Below are 19,874 nucleotides of genomic sequence, written 5' to 3' on the forward strand. Positions count from 1 at the left end.
AGGTTCAAATTGTATCAGAATCTCTTTGGATTTTTTGGTTTTTGCCTTTACTGGCAGCCATCATGAGTTTTGCCGACATTCTGGACAACCTGGGAGGAATGGGGCATTTTCAAAAAATGTCCGTAGCGTTCCTGGCTATTCCACTCTTGATGCTGGCCTCTCACAACCTTCTACAGAATTTCACAGCTGGAGTCCCCGAACATCATTGCCAGATTCATATCACAGCCAATTACACCCGTTATGCCAATGCTACCACCAAAGAATTGGGAACTGAAGACCTCATTAGGATCGCCATCCCTCTGAATGAGAAAGGGCAGCCAGAGAAGTGTCGGCGGTTTGTCTCCACTCAGTGGGGGCTTCTTGACACGAATGCCACCACTGTGAATGACACAGTGGTGGATACTGAACCATGTTCTGATGGATGGACATATGACCGGAGCATGTTTCCCAGCACCATAATCAGTGAGGTGAGAGAAACCAATTGGGAAAATCCTTGAGAGAGCTAGGTTGATAAGACCCCCATAATAATGCAACTCAGGAACACCCAATTAAGCTAATGGGCAATAGATTCAAGACAGACAAAAGGATGAGTAATTAAACAAATAAGTAAATTGTGGGATCAGGGCTGCTCAGCCTTTACTAGTAGTATAGAAGATGAAAGTTTGTCCTGTGAAGCTTGAAACACAGGAGACAGAAAAGTTGCAGTTATCAAATTCCCTTTTACGCAACTGTTCGCTAGTGGATTTGGTCATCTTTCTGAGGATCAACTGTACAGGATGGATGTCACCATCTGCTTGTGAATGTTTGTACAGCATCCAGCCGGATACCGTCAACAGGTAGAATGTTGAATAAGATAGACCATTGGTCCAACACAGTGAAGTGATTCTGGTGTTTATATGTAAACCCTGAAACCGCCGACCACAGATATAAGCACCATCTATGTATGACAGAGGAAAACTCATACATACAGATGGCCATGTGAACACACATGAAGCTGCCTTATACTGAATCGGATCATTGGTCCATCAAGATTGTCTGCTCTGACTGGCAGCAGCTCTCCAGGGTCTCAGGTCAGATCTTTCACATCACCTACTGCTTGGTACTTTTAAATTAGAGATGCTGGGAACTGAATCTGGGAGCTTCTGCATGCAAACCTGAGGCTCTTCATCCCCAAAGGTGAACTGTGTGAGTTTTAGAGGGGGACTGTGTGGGAATTGTATGTGTCTTGTTGAGGAGACTTGATGATAATACACACCTTTGTGATCATGGAAATAGAAAGCTGCTAGAGTTCCAGCATCCTTTGAATTCTGACCCCCAATAACAGGAATGTTGTGCAATTAACAAATATTTTGCACATGACCGAAAGCACTTTCAATCTATTTATTGCACTGATACCTCTTTTTCTTCCATCATGGCTTTCCTATGATTCTTAGACGGTCTCCCATCCTGGCACAAATCAGATTTACATTTGCTTTGCTTCAGCTAGGCTGTTGCATCAGGGTTTTACTTCACACAGTTCTGGGGCTGAGCCTTGCCTGTGGTGAAGGAAAAGCACTTTGCACATGTCTGGAACTACTTTTTCCTCAAGACGACAAATTCCATAGAGGTAGCCCTATTGACTACAGCCAAAACATATGTTTTTATAGCACTTAAAGACTAACACATTTACAGTGCAATCCTAAGAAGAGTGGAATGAATGAGCTTAGTCTGGAGTCACTCTTCTTAGCATATTGTGGTTTTCTTGAGTGAAAGCCGACTCTGTATGATTTGTTAATTTTTAAGGTGATCTAAGTTTCTTTGTTATCTTTTCTTTGGGACACTGAAAAAAGGTTTCTAGGCTCAAAATACTAAGCTTTGGTATGAACCTGAGTTTGCTCCCAAATGTCCTCAGTTCGACAGTTTCTGTTCTCTCTCCCTCCCCTGCAGTGGGATTTGGTGTGCGACTCCCGGACTCTGAGGCAAATGGCTCAGTCCATCTACATGGCTGGAGTGCTGGTAGGATCTGTGCTGTTTGGTGGTCTGTCAGACAGGTGAGCTGAGAGAGTCCTGAAAAGGGGCAACAAGGGAGGGGCCTGTTGTTGCAGCTATAAAATGAAGCCAGATTACTTCTATTTCAGAGCTGGTTGTGCTCCTGTGTATTCCTTTTGAGTGGGTTGCCAACCCCTGGAATAGAAGTTTTTAGTTCTTGGGTTGGGGCTTGTGGCTAAAAAGATTCCCCATCCTGTGAAAACAAGGGTTTTTGAATCTCTGCAGTACTTGTAGTCTTGAATATCCTTACACTTTACATTCCTTAAAATGCCCAGTCCTGTGCTGAATGTCTGCCTTCTGACCTTGAAGCCCTTTCCCCCAGTCCTTGGTGGGATATGCCCAGAGATATACATCATACTTCCCAACCTGTATCCCCACAGGGTTAAGTGGCCTGGCTCAAATTTGATTTCATCCTCATAATTCCACTTCATACTTTCAAATGACTGACAAAACAGGAGACAAGGAAGTCATGCATTTCTTCATGCATACCCTATGCATTTCTTACCTTCCCTTATTCCTATGATCCAGTCTTTAGGTTGCCTAGTGGCCAACAACAAATATTCTGTCCCTAGAGATTTAATATCTCTAATACCTCCATCTCCGTCAGATGTTATATGGTTTTTATATGGTGAGCAGGTGTTTTATTAGAAAGCTGTGTTAATTTATTGTGATTTTTATCTTGTATATTTTATCTTCTGTTGTAACCCACCCTGAGCCCACTTGCAGGGAGGGTGGGATATAAATATGATGATGATGATATGTATAAATGGGCAAGGAGCTAAATAACATCACCTGTAAATTGCTGCATGTCAAACTGATGTTAACAGGTCAGCTAGAGGGACCAGTTTAAAAGCTGGCACCCCTATCCTCCCTCTCTCACACTGATGAGCCCTGCCCTGTCACAGAGCAGGGCTGCATATATGTCTGCCGTCAAAAGGGCTGAAAGAAAAACAGACAGGAGTGGCTATGGGGGTGATCCTGCTCACACGAAGGCTTGTATATTCCTGTCCTTCAGGTTTGGCCGGAAAGCCCTCATCATCTGGTGCTACATGCAGATGGGGGTGTCTGGTGCCTGCACGGCCTTTGTGCCAAACTTTACCGCGTACTGTATCCTCCGCTTCCTGAGTGGAATGGCCATGTCGGGGATTTCTCTCAACTCTGTCTCACTGTGTAAGTAGCTCAGCCCTCCACATCAACGATGAGAGCCAGCATTCCCTCTGATTTATCATTCCACACAGAGACCTGAGAACTTTTGGGCTGGACAAGGAGCTAAACATTCTCAATCCCTATAAAATCCTACTAGGGGGAAATTCTAGGAAGGCAACATCCTTAGAATGGAACATCCTTAGAGTAGAGTACAAAGTTTCCAGGGAATCCCAAGGATATCCCAGTTACCACAGGCTACCATAGGAAAACAACAAGAACCAACAACTCCCACTGAAACGCTTGAATAGAGCCAACACTTTAGTGAATTGCAAATCACGTAGTGTGGCAATCTCAACAGTAAAACAGTGGCTGCCTGAAACCTGACAAATTGTCAAATGTACTGAATATGTTCAGTTATAGGAGATTGGGGGAAATACCCCATGCTTTGAAATAATGGTGTTTTACCCCATTAATAAGTAAATTATCAGTTGCATAACTACTAGCTTGCAAATATTTCATGATGCGACACCTGGACACATCTTAGGTTCTTTTATATTTGGAAATATTATTCACAATAAAACAAAAGATTTAAAACCTTATTCTCAGCCGCATAATTTTCTGCAAGAGCGCTTTATTTCAGAGCTATGCCCACCATGTCAACTTTGGTTTTAACTCAGGTCATTGAAGAGCTGTGGACAAAATTATATCTTAGGCTCTAACTACATGCCACAGATCCTCCACAAGGACTTTCAATCAGATGTGCGCTGTAAATTCCCTGTTGGGAACTCTGGAACTCTATGTCCAGAAATGCAAGGACTATTCTGATCAGGACCACAGCATATGGGGAAGGAAATGATACTTAAGTGTTCCTCCCTACACTGCTTTCTGACCTAAAGAAGCCCAGGCAGGGGGAAGCTGCTATTTGCCTCATTGGGAGCTCCATGTACATGGGCTTCCCCAACAGGGCAAATAGTGCTGCCCTAGGGACGTTTCAGGGCAGGAAAACAATGTTGGCTGAAGGCTTAAGCACTCTTTCCCTGCACACTGCAGTCCCAAACTGAATTGCATCCCCATGACCCTGAGAACTGTGCTCCCAGCAGGGGACTCACAACGTGCATCTAATGAAAAGTCATAACCAAGAACTGTGCAATGTGCTGCCTGCCCATTATAAGTCAAGCAATTAATGTGACTTTGACTCTGAAAAACAAAGGCTGTTAGTACATGGGGGGGGGCAAGATGGGGCACTAGCAGGACAAATGTTTGGGGCCCCATGGAGTTGGACAAGTCCCATGATTTGTTTTCATACACTAACTGGGGTTGGTTCTGGGTGGTGTGAGGGGTGGCCCAGAGGAAGCCTTTGTCGATGAACCAGGGGTGGCTCTTGGCAGCCCTGAGTAACAGGATGCTCCCTTGAAGATAGTTTCAGATGGGTAGCCGTCTTGGCTGTGTATCTGACGCAGGGAGGTTTGACTCTTCAAAGCTGGTCTTTAAGTTGCTACTGAACTCGCAACTTGCAGTTGCTTCAATGAGATATCATTTTCGCTTTCTTGCATCTCTGGCATCAGTTGCCTACCTGAGAAATTAATATCCTTGTATGTGTGCTTTCCTTTGTTCCAGGTATGGAGTGGATTCCAACCAAATATCGTGCTATTGTTGGCACTATCAATGGTTACTGCTACACCATTGGACAATTCATCCTGGCTGGAATGGCATATGCCATCCCCAACTGGCGCTGGCTGCAACTCACTGTCTCACTGCCGTTCTTTGTATTTTTTCTTTATTCCTGGTAGGTGGACATGTTGGATGAAGGTCTAGGTCACATTTCTGGAGAGGGGAAAGGGTTGCTTTAAAAGGTTATTGGCAACAGAAGAAAGGCTTCCCTCTTTCTCTAGCCTAACTGGGAGTCTCTTACCACATGCATTAAATGCAAGTTTCATTGGGGGAAACTCCAACTCAACGCATGCTTAAAGTGTGATTTGAAGCTTAACTTTAAAACATTGGTGTGTGTGGGGGGGTGCAAATTGGCACCCATGCATGTGCGGCGGCAGGAGAATAATTTTCATTCCATCGTTTCCACCCTGCAGCATTTTAACCAGCAGAGAAGGGATGGGAAGGGAGGGCCAGGGCTCATTTCGAGGGGGAACGCACAGGAACGCAGTTCCAGCAGTTCTCCAAAGAGGTCATATGTCAGGTGCCCCCCCCTGACTCTCGGCCATTTTGGGCCCATTTCGGCCTGGATTGCAGCTGAAATGGTCTGGATCGGGCCTCTGACGAGTGGTGGATCAATCTCCCACTCATCAGCAGCCCGATCCTGACCATTTTGGGCCCCTTTTCAGCCATTTTCAGCCCCTTTTTGCCATTTTGAGTCCAATTTCCACCCTGAAAGGCCAGGAATAGGTCCAAAACAGCCAGAATAGGTGATGTCAGGGGGTGTGGCATATGCAAATCAGTTACACTAATGACACACTTCCTGTGATGGCAAGAGGCGTGGCATATGCTAATGAGCTATGCTAATGAGTTCCTCCAGCTCTTTTTCTACGAAATGACCCCTGGGGAGGGCTATTTGTCTCACATTCAGTTCCCGGTGTCTGCCCAGAATCTGCCAATATTATCTAATCAAACTCTTGTTTGGTGCACATATCAAGAGCCCCTCTGATTTTGTTCCCCTTTTGTAGAGAAAGGGACATAAAATTAGGTTGGCAGACCACAGAGTTGCAAGGGCAATCTGGAGCCATGCGTTGTGAATGCCAGCAGTTAGAACTGGGTTTCTTAAATGTTTTGAACTTCCTTCCTTTCCTGTTCCTTCCTCGTCCATTCCATAAGTGAATGTGCAGAGATCTCTTTGTGAAGTCATGTACATATGGTTGGCTGCTGAGTGATCCCTCAGTGGAATTAGAAGAGGAACAGAGCAAGATCTCTTTGTGTGTGTGTGTGTTATGTGCCATCAAGTTGCCTCCGACCTATGGCGACCCTATGAAGGAAAGACCTCCATCTAAATACACACAGGGAAATAAAGGAATAGAACAGCTACTACTTCTTTCTGAATTCCCTTCTTCCCAAATCACATTGGAATGATAGGGCCCTGCGGGCACAGCGAACTCCATGAATCTAGTGTGAGTCAGTGAAGGTCCTCTGCTTTTGGCTAACGGGAGAAGGAGCCACTACCTACATTGGAATCCACCCTCACTCCCTAGTATTTTGCACATAACACCTCTTTCAGGTTTTCTGGGACTACCTAGGGGAGGCCCATCCCACTGGGTTAAGCTGATGCAAACACACGTGTATGCAAACAGGTACAAGTACAACTGAAGTTCCAACGATTCTAGATGGTTCAGAGAACTAGCAACTAGTTATCGTATTCCCATCAAAAGCCACCTTCCTGTGGTCTTTAACACCCTTCTGAGAATCTAAGACAGAACCAAGGTTGCCTCTTCTCCTTGGGTTAATCTATTTTCTTTTATTTCTTTTATTTATGTCTTTTATAGTCCGCCTTTCTCACAGAGACTCAAGGCACATTACATAAAGTGAGATAAGCACAGTCAATATCAAGGACATTTCCATAAACAATGCCATGGGGTAAATAAATGCAAGTTTACAAAGTTATAACATTAGCAAAAATCCAATACAGATTTCAAGAAATGCTGAAACAGAGCTTAAGCAATTCTAGGACTGACATTAGAACTATCCAGTAGGGTTGTACTTAAAGCAACAGGTAGGACATAGGAGCACATACTTAAAGCAACAGATTGTACGTAAGGCAACATAGTGGTGAAGTCTGTGGTCCCTAACTCATTAGTGAAGCAGCTCTAGTTTCTCCCTCCCATTGTGCTCTGACCACTAGACTCCAATACCTTCGGGCAGCCACAGAAACCATTACTTTCCTCCTGTTTGGTTTGCAGGCTGTTCATTGAGTCAGCACGCTGGCTAGCAATTTCAGGGCAGCATGAGCGGGCTGTGAAAGGCCTGAAGAGAGCTGCCAGGGTCAATGGAAGAAAGAAAGAAGGAGATGAACTCAGTGTGGAGGTAAAACGATGACAGCAAGGGATTGGGGTGGGGAGGGGCAACTTGGACATAGAAGTTAAGAGTCATCCCAGTCATGCTGCATTCCCACCAGGGTTGGCGTTTCTGAAATGAAAGATGCAACAGCTTTTTGCCCCAGAAGCATATCTGAATGTGCTTAGAGGCATGAATAGATCTCAGAGCTCAGCTCTGGTGTTCTTAATGAGTTCCACATCCTGGTTGCTTTGCAATGAGTTTATTACATTGCCAGTTGTGCCAGGAATATTTTGGTAGAGCAGAACTCATTCAAACCTGTTGATTCTCCAGCGGTGTACAAAGGCACCTTCAGAACTTTTTCTCCCCTAATACTTGAACTTGGTGGGACCCAGTGAAGTTGAGTGGCAACAGATTCAGGACGACCCATTGCAACTAAAGGGAAGTGGGACGTTTCTGAACACCAGTACTAGGAAGCAACATCAGGAGGCCTTGGTCTCTATGCTCTGTTGATTTGCTTTCCTGGGCAACTGGTGGACAAATGTGTGCAACAGGATGCTGGGCTAAATGAACCACCTGTCTGATCGAGCAGGGTATGTATGAGCTTTCAAGAGTCAGAGTTCCCTTCTTCAGATCTGAAGATATCTGAAGAAGGGAGCTCTGATTCATGAAAGTTCATACCCTGAAAATCTTGTTGGTCTCTAAGGGGCCACTGGACTCGCATACTACTGTTCCTCTGCATTATCTTGTATCTGATGTCAGGAGCTTGACTCTCAAAAGCTCATACCCTGGAATATCTCGTTGGTCTTTCAGGTGCAACCAGACTCAAATCTTGCTCTTCTACTGCAGTCCAACATGACTACCGACCTGAAACTATCTGCATTATCTGTCTGCTGTTCTCCTAGTTTGGACCCAGTTTTTCCTCCTTCTCTTTCAGGTTTTGAAATCCAACATGCAAAAGGAGATGTGCTCCTCGAAATCTAGCCACAATATGACTGACCTGCTGCGGACACCTGGAATTCGCAAAGTCTCCTGTGGGGTTTCCCTTGTCTGGTAACTGTACCCGGCTTCGTTTTTTCCGCTTTCCAAGACTAAATTGCTTTCCGTCAGAATGGAACAAATTTGAGTAAAGGGAAAACATGTCCCAGCAACTCCTTCCAACTCAACATTCCTTGAAAACTTTGAATTTCTTGCCTCCTAAATAGATTTTAAAAAATATATTTTCCATTATAAATTAGGCTGGGTTTAAGAATTTCAAAAAGAAATTCTGGAGGGATGTACGGCAAAATAGGTTGTGCATTGCTGGCAGGATAAGAGACAAGATTGTGGAGCATCTTGGAAAGTTGAAGGCTGGGAAGTGGCATGATCAGAGCACCCAGAAGCAAGAGAGCTGGTGTAGAAATACATGTTACTAAGTACCTATTGGACACTCAAGTTAACCTCATTTCACACACGCCCCTCCAACTTTCCATGCACTTGGTCACAGACACACTTCAATTTGCTCCATGTCACGCATTCTATATCAGTTCCTCCTCAACTGCTAAACATATCCCAGTTTCCTCCACCTCCCACTTCAATTCATTGAAATGCAGATCTTGACACTTTCTCACCCCTTAAAGAAATGCAAATTGGCAAGTCAAGGGAGCCTACAGTACTTGTTCTTGCTGTGATCTGTCCTCTGAACACACTTGCAGATGTGGTCACACAAAGGGAGCTCCCGTGAAAGTGGTATGCCAGTGCGCCAAACAAGAACTGCCTACATATGAATTGAGAATGACACACAAAATCCTGCACTTGAGCATCCCCAGGAAATTTGCAATGTGTATTTCCACTCCTTGTGGGCAGACAGCTGAGATGCCAGGTCAGCCAAAGCTACAGTGACAGAGCGGCTGGTAGCTGGTGGCAGTAAGAGGCTGAACAGAGGTTGAGTGGGTGAGGTCTGGAATTAGCACTTTGCAAAGCATTTTGAGAGATAATTTACGGAGTGGGAATAATCAAACAAATTGGGTAGCTGGAGGAAGGAGCAGGATAAGTGGGATTCTGCAAAGGAAAGGAAGGCTGGAGGAAAAATTGGACGAACAAGGGAGGCTCAGGGGAAAATCTCGCATTAAGATTAGAGACCGAGGAGTTTTTGCCATTGGAATGTGGACAGGCAAGGAATGTCTGGAGGATCGGGGCTGCTGGCCAGATATGAAGGTTGGCAGCAGGGCCCCAGAGACAAGTCTTTGGTTCTAGGGCCCAGAAAGATGTTTTTCTAAAATGTCGAGCATTCTGATTTTTCCTTGCCCACCCCAGGTTCTCCACCAGCTTTGCCTATTATGGGCTAGCTATGGACCTGCAGAACTTCGGTTTCAACATCTATATAACCCAGCTGATCTTTGGTATCGTAGACTTCCCAGCTAAATTCATCTCCGTGATGACCATCACATTTGTGGGCCGCCGGTTTTCACAGGCTTTGTCTCTCATCTTGGCTGGGCTGTGCATCTTGGCCAATATCTTCGTGCCTCAAGGTGAGGGTCCTATTCTAATGGGAACGGTCATGTTAGATCAGAAATGGACATGAGTCAATCACACAGTTCACAATTCAGCTGTACAAAACCGTTGGATATCTTGGACTAGGAGAATTTCAAATGTAAACATTTGAAATTTCAACACGGGAACTGCAAATTTCAGGGAACAAATTTTTTGACCAAGAGTTAGAGCCAACTGAATCCTCTGCCCTGTTTTGTTTTAGTGCTCATTTTAAGGTTTAAATTTTCCCTTAAAAATAGGCCTTTTCCACCTTGGGACCTAGCACAGACAATTCTGTTTCTAACTGGTGACCCTTTCATATTCCCTAGATCTGAGCAATCTGCGCATGACATTTGCTGTGATTGGCAAGGGCTCACTAGCAGCCTCATTCAACTGTGCCTACATCTTTTCTGGAGAGCTTTTCCCAACTGTGATCAGGTAGGTCAGCCAAAAAAAGTGGATGCCAGATCACACCCCATCCATTGAATCCCAGAGATCAAACATATGGCTGTTAACCAGAGAGACCTATGATGCCTTATCACAGATTCGTTCGTTCGTTTATTCATAGGCCGTTTCCACACGGCTTACCTTGTTCCGGAAAACAGCAAAATTGTGCACGAAATCTCGTGAGAAGACGCTGTTATAGCATCTTCTCGCACGAAAACAGCATCTTCTCGCGCGATTTTGCGTGATAACAGCGTCTTCTCGCATGATTTTGTGCGAGATTTTGCTGTTTTCTGGAACAAGGTAAGCCATGTGGAAACGGCCTCAATATAAAAGTCTGAGCAGATACTTTTCCTAAAAAGGAGAGGAAATTTTTTAATGGAGCTAAAGGGCTTCTTAGAGATGCTTTATAGAAAGGGAAATGAGAGAAGAGTTACACTGTAACTCAAGAATGAACAATGAGCAGATTTATGCCAGTGTAGTAAAACAATTGTATGAGATATTTATTATTGATTGTGAGACTTTGGATGTGCCACTTCCTAATAAAAAATAAATGAAGTAAATAAATAAAGGACCCACAATAGATAATGTCGGGGCTGCAGAAATGAAAACATATTATTAATCAACATGTCAATTGTATGAAATGGTAAGCTGAATATTTTCAGTTAGCAAATAGGATATCTTATACTGGCTTCTTTGCTGAGCTCTTGTTCTGAATTTTGACATCATTTGGCTCTTTAATTATAAAATGTTGCTGACGTCTCCTCTATCTGAGCATTTCTGAAGAACTAGGGGATATGGAAGAGATATAGGAGTCCTTTTGTATGGGCTTTTCATGTACACGTAAAAGGGGCTTCAAGTATCTCGCATAGTCCAAAGGCACTATTCGGGCAGATCCCCCAAAGCAGAAAGATGTGAAATTCTGGGACATTACAAGGGTGAAGAGGGGAGGTGGGACAACTTGACTGAAACCGAAACTACTTGAGAGGCATGCAAGGGAGTGGAGATCAATCGTGGCTGTTTCCTTTTCTGCCACAGGCAGTCAGGAATGGGCCTCGGTGGCACCATGGCCCGGGTGGGCAGCATGATAGCCCCTCTGGTGAAGATAACGGGAGAATTTTTCCCACCCCTGCCACTAATAATCTATGGAGGAGCACCCATCATTTCTGGCATTGCCGCTTGTTTCCTTCCTGAGACCAGGAATGTCCCACTGCCAGAGACAATTGAGCAGGTGGAATTACGGTGAGTCCAAGAATTTTCTAAAGCAGTGGAATTTTCGGAACCCTTGGAAGCCCTGCTCTCTAGTGGGCCTAACAGAGAGACATCGACTCTCTGTATTTTCTCAGAGGCCCTCTTTTAGGGCTTAATTTCTAAAGTAGAGCACATCAGGGCAGCTTACAACTGACTCCATGTTGTTTCTACTTCTATCTACTTCAAGTGGCAGAAAGTTTTCAAAGTCTTAGTCCAAAGATGCCAAGGAAATAAAACCACACACAATATGTAATTAACTTATAGAACTCAACATCACATAGGGTTGCGGGATCCCCCGCTCCCACCTTCCACCCCCCACCCCCGCTTACCTGGCCAGTGGGGGAATGTGCCTTCCAGGGCGCACTCCCATGTGGTGTGGTGCACTCCTGCGCGCCACAGTGGGCCAAATTGGGCCCCAAACGGGCCTTTGGCCCACTGCAGAGTGCAGGAGAATTGCTGGGAGGGCCCTAGAGAGCTCCTGCTCTTTACAGTGGGCCAATTTAGCCCCCAAATTGGCCTGCTGTGAAGCGCAGGAGCATTCCAGGGCCCGTCACGCCACCCTGGCAACACTCCCATGCTCCGCAGCAGGCCGATTTCAGCACCAAACAGGCCCAATTTGCCCCGCTGAGGAGCACAGGAGCACTCCCAGGAAGGCCCCAGATAGCTTCTGTGCTTCACAGTGGGCCATTTTAAACCCCAAACAGGCCCTGTGTGATGGTATCACTTCTGGGAAGTGACATCATTGCATGGTCTGGGGTGAAGATGGCCCGGAGTAAAGACTTCAACAAAGGTGCGTGTCAGATCTCCTGCCTCCTGCCCGGAGGATGAGAGGACCTGACGGCCCTACTGCCGCAAGATATGGTGATGGATGCCAGTTCAGATAGTTTGCCAAAGGGATAAGTCAAATTTATAAAGAATAAACCTAGCAGTGGTTTGTACCGGTCACAATCTACCTCCATGTACAGAGGCAGCCTAGCTCTGAATATCAGATACTGGGGGGAACCCATAGCTATCTCCTTGATTCCCTCCCTGTGAGCTTCCAGCGGGTGGGGGAGTACGGTGTGTCCTCTGCACTGATACTGCAGCTGCCCATGAAGTGCAGAGGCAATGGGTCTTCAACGTGGCAAGCTGCCTTGTACTTTCCCTACCCCAATGCCTCATGTATGTGTATAAAGTGCTGCCAAGTTGCAGACAACTCATAGCAACCCCATAAGGCTTTCAAGGCAACAGATGAACAGAGGCAGTTTGGCATTGCCTGCCTCTGCATCGCAGCCCTGCCCTTCCTTAGTCTCCCATCCAAGTACAACCAGGTTTTACCCTGCTTAGCTTCCAAAGCCTGACAAGACTGGGCTAGCATGAGCAATCCAGAATATATATATATATATATATATATATATGTCACTGATCAGGACCGAGAAGATGCAGACTTTCCTGTCCATATGGTATCCACCCAGGTAATATTGCCGAAAACATCCTAGTAAAGCAGATTTAGGAAAGGTCTCAGCAAAACCTGAGGAAAGCTGGAAAGTGCATAAAAGCACAATACTGGAGGGGGACCCCCTTCGTATTAGCCCCCAAGCTGTAGCAAAACACCTTTGTAGAAGCTACCTATAGTTAGCAGAAAAGAATACAGAACTAGATACACTTTTGGTTTGCTTTAGGAAGTCCCACTTTTGCCAATAAGTAGTTATGCATTTGTATCTGCTCCCATTACTTGCATAGTTATTTAAATACTTGTTTATTCCTTTTAAGGTCAAGGCCCAGCCAAGAAGATGAACTGCAAATGAAGGTTCTTCTCCCCTCCACCAAGCCTGACCCAGACAAAAACAGCAGCTAAGCAAAAGAAACACAGGACTTCCCTGACAACCTCTGCCTGATGCTGGCCTGCTTATGAGCACCAGAGTTCTGTCACACTTCAGCCCCTTCCCCCGAGTCTCTAAAATGTCTGACTGGGGCAGATGTGTCTAAACATACATGCTTCTAGGCCGCATCTGTAAAATGTCATGTATGCACATGAATATAGAAAGCTTTCCTTTCCACCCCACCCCTCCCCATCACAATGAAACGTGGTTGAATGTGCGTGAGTTGCTGCATTCTGCAGTAGGCGCAGCCAGATCCATTGTGACACTGTGAAATTGTGAGAAGCATTTTTAATGTATTTTAAGACAAAGAAAAACACCCTGCTTCTGAAACTGGAGTAGGACAGGCTGCAGCAGGATAAATGATCAGTACGGAGAATAGAAGAGACTGCAGAGAAGCATAATTTGGGGGGAAAGTTGCTTATGTTTGGGGAGTTACAAATATACAAGAAGTCCATTTTTTAGTATGTGAAATGGGTATGAGGTTATAAGAGATCCAGTGTAGTGTAGGGGTTAGAGTAGAGGACTAGAATCTGGGAGGCCCAAATTCAAATTCCTTCACAGTCATGAAAACTCACTGGGTTGCCTTGGGCCATCACTCTGTCTTGGCTTAACCTACCTCACAGGGTTGTTGTGAGGCTAAAATGGGAGAAGGGAGAACAATGTTGTAAGCTGCTTTGGGTCTCTCCACTGGGCAGAAAAACAGAGTATAAATATAAATCAATTAGTGCCAAAGAACTAAAGACCGCCACGCTCTGAATACTGAAAGTTCTCTTAATTCTATTGATATATTGGTATATTGATATAATGCTATTACACTGCTGATTAAAAATTTACCAGGGGAAACCACTGTGTGGAAGCCACGATGCCTCTGCCCTGTATTAGCAGCCGCAGCTGCAGGGAAACTACATAAGCTTGTCTGTGTGTGGATAACATCATAGTTCCAAAGTGGAGCGCATCATCAATGCCCGTTGGAATCCTGTGTGTATTGAGGTACAGTGTGGATGGAGAGAAGCGCCCCACAACTGATGCACTTATTTCCCCATTTCAGGAACTGAAACATATTAAAAAGGAATGAGTACACTGATCATCTGATTCTGTTACATTTTAAATTATTCCATGCTTATAGAACAAATATTCGTATGTTACCTTGTTCAGCCTCGTGTCTGGTCTGTGCCTCATGGAGCCTCCAGCTTAGAGATGGAGCTTTTGCTCAAGGTCCGTGGCCCCTCTCAGCCCCTAATGTTTAGTCAGCTTTATACCACTAATAAGTGTATACCACTAAGTCCCTGGCTGTTTCCAGATGGCTTACCTGAAGCCGCTCCATGCTACAATGTTGTGGATCATGCCGGAGATGGCTTCAGGTAAGCCATCTGGAAACGGCCCCTGTTCAATTAACAGATCTTCCTGGATGGCCTGGTACAAGTTGTAATAACAATGTGCTTACATACTGCCCTTCTGGACAGATTAGTGCCCACTCCCTAACCTACCTCACAGGGTTGTTGTGAGGATTAAGAAATAAATAAAGATAGACGTATGAAGTATTTTGTACATTCTGAAAGCCAGCATTGTATAGTGGTTAGAGTATCAACTAGGATCTGGGAGAGCCAGGTTTGAATCCCTTCTCTGCCAAGAAAGCTTGCCAGTGATTGGGGTAGTGACAGTCTCAGCCTAACTTACTTCGCAGGGTTATTGTGAAGATAAAATTGAAGAGCGGTGATTTTTTTTAAAAAAAATATTTATTTGTGCAAAGCAAAAGAAGGGAAGAAACAACAACAAAAGAACCAGCGAAACAATGCTGGTGAATTTATATATAAGCTTATATAAAAGGTCTCCAAATATCTAAATGAAGGCTATATGCAGTTGTTATCTATATGCAATACATTCAAATGTTGACAAGTTTCTAAAGTATTCAATCCAATGAGTTATGGGAAGCAGGCTTTTTTCTTTCCAATGCTGTAATATAAGTCTTTCAGTGATTGTAAGGGCATGGAGGGTCCTTTTCCGTTAGGGATTCTATTCGCCCAGTAGGGATGGGGGATCCCATAGGTGTACGGGGGGGGGGGGCTGAGGGGTTCGAGCCACCCCCAGATTTGGCTGGGGGGCTGAGCTCCTCCCATACAACCAGTGAACTACATGGGGGCTGAGGGGCTCAAGCCTCCTCAGATTTGGCTGGGGGAGGGCAAACAGTGACAAACTCACATGAGGGACTCAGTTACAACTGTAGATAAAGTGCAAGGCTGTCCACCCTTCCTGTTATATCATACTACAATTTCCATGATTCTTTGGGGCTTTGTTCCTGTTTTCTGCTTGTATGTATGTGTGTGTTTATTAAGAATTTATAATTTAAAAATGGAATTGCTGTTTATATAAACAATTTACAAATAAATGTTACAGAAGAATTAAGAGACTCTGACAGAAGATTTTGAAAATCAGGCTCCTGAAAGGCAAGATTTACACACTAGCAACAATACAGGCCCCAACCAATGCAAGAAAATTTTTTTATGAAAATGTTTTCCAATCCATTTTTGATTTTCAAGAAGATAATGATCTTCAGAGACATGAATGGGGTAATGGATCTTAAAAAAAGATAAGTAAAAAAAACCAAAGAAGGCAAACTTCCCAAAAATGTGTTTAATTATATGGAAATGTTACAATTGGAAGATGCTTGGAGGATCAAACATCTGAATACTGGAGACTATACATTCTTTTCTGACAGACACCAAACACATTCAAGGATTTGATATGTGCTGGATATAAAAAACCTGAATTATTTATATTGTTTATTATAATATATGTTTACTCTTTCTTTTCTTTTTCTTTTGATGTAATTAGAATTGTGCTATTATTTTTATTTTATTTTCTCTGTTCTGCTTATATTTATAAAAATAAATTTTATATTAAAAAAAGAATTTATACACTGCCTTAAAATACCTATGGCTATGGCCCACACTAAGTAGCTTAGTCCTTAACCCTGGCTGGCTCCATCCACTTTCAATGTAGCAACAGTCAGATTGCAAGGCCTCTGTTGGACATAATTGCAACATAATTGCTTAGCTCCAATTTACATTTGGAAACAAAACAATGGCCCATGGACTGGAAACACTCAGTCTACATTACAATTCCCCAAAAAGGGGATGCCAAAGAGCATAGCAATGATCAGATTATCATGTTAATTTCACATGCAAGCAAAGTGATGCTCAAAATTCTACAGCAAAGACTCTTACCGTGGCTGTTTCCACACTACTCACCTTCATCTGGAACGTTGCAGAACATTGCAAAAAAACCCGTGGAAGATAGCGTCCTCTTGCGCGAGTTTTGTGCAACATCGTGCAAAACTCAAGCGAGAAGACGCTATCTTCTGCGTTTATTTTTGTGATGATCCACAGCATTCTGGATGAAGGTGAGTGGTGTGGAAATGGCCCCTATATGGAACAAGAAGTGCCAGATGTTCAAGCTGGATTCAGAAAAGGAAGAGGCACCAGAGATCACATTGCAAATTTACGATGGCTAATGGAACATACCAGGGAATTTCACAAGTAAATCAGCCTGTGTTTTATAGATTACAGCAAAGCTTTTGTCTGTATGGATCATGAAAAGCTATGGAGAGTGTTAAAAGAAATGGGGGTGCCACAATATTTGATTGTTTTGATATGCAACCTGTACTCTGGACAAGAGGCTACTGTCAGGACAGAATTTGAGGAAACAGAATGGTTTCCAATTGGCAAAGGTGTCAGACAAGGGTGCATATTATCTCCCTACCTGTTCAACCTCTATGCAGAGTATATCATAAGGAAAGATGGATTAGATCTAGAAGAAGGTGGAGTGAAAACTGGTGGAACATTAACAATTTGAGACATGCAGATGACACCACATTACTGGCAGAAAATAGTGAAGACATGAAACGACTACTGATGAAGGTTAAAGGAGAAAGCGTCAAAGTCGGATTACAACAGAACATCAAGAAGACAAAAGTAATGACTACTGAGGAAGTACACAATATTAAAGTTGACAATGAGGAAATTGAAATTGTACAAGATTTTCTATCCCTTGGTTCGATCATCAACCAAAAGGGAAACTGCAATGAAGAAATCAGAAAAAGACTGAGACTTGGAAGAGCAGCTGAGAGGGAGCTAGAGAAGATCCTTAAAGATAAAGATGTCTCTCAGGGAATCAAGATAATCCAAACTGTGGTATTCCCCATTATTTTGTATGGATGTGAAAGTTGGAGAGTGAAGAAAGCTGATAGGAAGAAAATTGATTAATTTGAAATGTGGTGCTAGAGGAGAGCTTTGCAGATACCATGGACAGCCGGAAAGACAAATAAGTAGGTACTAGATCAAATCAAGCCTGAATTCTCCCTAGAAGCTAAAATGACAAAATTGAGGCTATCATACTTTGGTCACATCATGAGTAGGAAAAGAGGAAGACCTAAAATGAGATGGCTTGACTCAATAAAAGAATCCACATCCTCCAGTTTGCAGGATCTGAGCAAATCTGTTAATGATAGGGCGGGTCACTACAGGACGGCGGCGACTTGACGGCATGTAACAACAACTAGAAGACTCCACTTCTAACGCTGTCCCTTTCCTCAGGTCTCAGAGGAGGAGAAACCAGAGAGTTAGAAAGATAGACAGGTCAGGACATCTGTTTATTGTTTACTCCTTTACTGCCCTGACCTATCCTTTGATGTGTAGATTGCTAATCTCAGGACTTCCTCCTCAAGAATAGATCATTAGATAGGACTCTATCTCTCCACTTTCCTATCAAAGTATGGAGTTCCTCTAATAAAGAAATCTTACTTCTTTTCTAAAACTAAGGCAAGTATAAGTTTGTTATTTTCTCTTTCTGTTTCACATTCAAACCAGCCAGCATGCTCCAACCACCCATCATCACTTTTTCTTTGCAATCAATGCTACTCTGTTAAGGACCAGTTTCTGTTCCTTTTAATAGGGAAAAAGTGAGTCTCTATTTTATTTTCACTTATGTTATCATTACATTGTATTTTGGAAATGGAACACTGGGAAAGGGTAGGCCCTATGTTTCCTTGTTGAAATAGCTTTGTTTGTTTGCTTGCTTGCTGGTTGTTTGTTTGTTTGTTTTGGCTTGGTGTGGGAGAACAGTAAATTTTTTCATGGTAGTGGCGGGGGGGGCTGCTTTATCCACTCCTAAGAAAAGGACAATTCCTAAAATGGCAGCCTGAGTGCTGTCTCTCTGAAACAATGAGAAAGCCCATCTGCATGAACAAAATTCGGGGGCAGGGGATGCAGATCAGAGGCCTTTTAAAAATTTCCTTTTGCCTTGTGTGCAGCCCGGAGAACAATGGCAAGGAATGTGCACTTAATTAAGTGATGTTGTTAATAATGTGTTCTGAATGTCTATGTTTTTAAGGTGGAGTTTTTAAGCAGTGTGCTAAGAAAGCAAAGTATATAAAATCCTAGGTAGTACAACTGTGTTTTCTTTGGGATCATGACTAGTATTCTGACGCAAGGAGGAAATCCCAGCCTTTTGTCATCAAGTAACGCATATGCACGGGCTACAAGCTTAAACTGTTTTTATTTAACTTCTTCATACATGCAAGGCATCTCTGCTCACAGTTCTACTAAATAACAAAAGGAGAGAGTGCATCTTTCATGGATAAAGGTCCATGGTAGACCTTTGTAGACCCAGTGAACGTGGTGAAAAAAAGAGATGACTTGCTCCTCTCCCTGCTGAGGTGTGAATGAACAATGGAGGAAATGGCCCTAACAAGTTTTGGCGGGCTCTGAATGCCTCAGGAACTGAAACCTGTGGGGTACGGCACTACAACTCCCAGGATGCACTTCTCTTAAAACTACAGGCATATATTCTAGTCCTAGTACATACTGAGTACCAGGGCTTTTTTTCAGCTGGAATGCAGTGGAACGGAGTTCCGGCACCTCTTGAAAATGGTCACATGGCTGGTGGCCCCACCCCCTGATCTCCAGACAGGAGGGAGTTTAGATTGCCGTCCACGCCTGTGGCGCAGATGGCAATCTAAACTCCCCTCTGTTTGCAGATTGGGGGCGGGGCCACCGGCCATGTGACCATTTTCACCAAGGGCGATTTAATCTTTAAAAAACTCCTCCCTTGTTCCAACTGACCCAAAGTGATGTCATTGTGTGATGCTGGGAGTGTGCGCATACTTTGCGTGCGCACATGTGGTACCGGGAGCACCACCTCCTGAAGTGAGGTCACCAGAAGTTATGTCACTGTGCAGCTGCAGGACCACACTCAGGGAAGAAGGAGGTAAGAGCCAGGTCTCTCCCGCTCCTGCTGGGAGGGTAAGGGGACCTGGAAACCCTACCTTCCGTTGACCATCAGTTAACTTCCATGAGACAGGAAAATAATTTCAAAATACATAAACATCCTCAAAATAATAAGTATTCTAATACAGAATTAATATGGTAAGTTCCAATGCCAACAACTGGATACCGTACTTAAATCTTTTACTTAAAAGGTGCATAGTGTCCAATATACCCTAAACATAATTTTTTGCTGAGTAAGTTGCTACTTAACATCCACGGAAGCAGCCAATATAAGGCTTAAAGCCATGTCCCATTGCTTTGGCAGAATTGGACAACTTCGCTTACTATTCCATTAATCTCTGAGAGAGAAGAATTT

At 43.8% G+C, this 19,874-nt stretch overlaps 1 protein-coding gene across 1 annotated transcript; it reads left to right on the forward strand.

Annotated features, from left to right (window-relative positions):
• LOC129328662 (solute carrier family 22 member 6-A-like) lies at nucleotides 1–14,773 on the forward strand. The gene is made up of 10 exons (XM_054977879.1): nucleotides 1–467; nucleotides 1,927–2,030; nucleotides 3,044–3,198; nucleotides 4,792–4,960; nucleotides 7,074–7,197; nucleotides 8,105–8,220; nucleotides 9,463–9,677; nucleotides 10,008–10,116; nucleotides 11,161–11,364; nucleotides 13,126–14,773. The coding sequence occupies exons 1-10, from the start codon at nucleotides 63–65 to the stop codon at nucleotides 13,208–13,210; spliced, it is 1,686 nt and encodes a 561-aa protein (XP_054833854.1). The 5' UTR covers nucleotides 1–62; the 3' UTR covers nucleotides 13,211–14,773.
• The last annotated feature ends 5,101 nt before the right edge of the window (nucleotides 14,774–19,874 follow it).

This window comes from Eublepharis macularius, chromosome 1, assembly GCF_028583425.1.
Source record: "Eublepharis macularius isolate TG4126 chromosome 1, MPM_Emac_v1.0, whole genome shotgun sequence".
Lineage (NCBI taxonomy): Eukaryota > Metazoa > Chordata > Lepidosauria > Squamata > Eublepharidae > Eublepharis > Eublepharis macularius.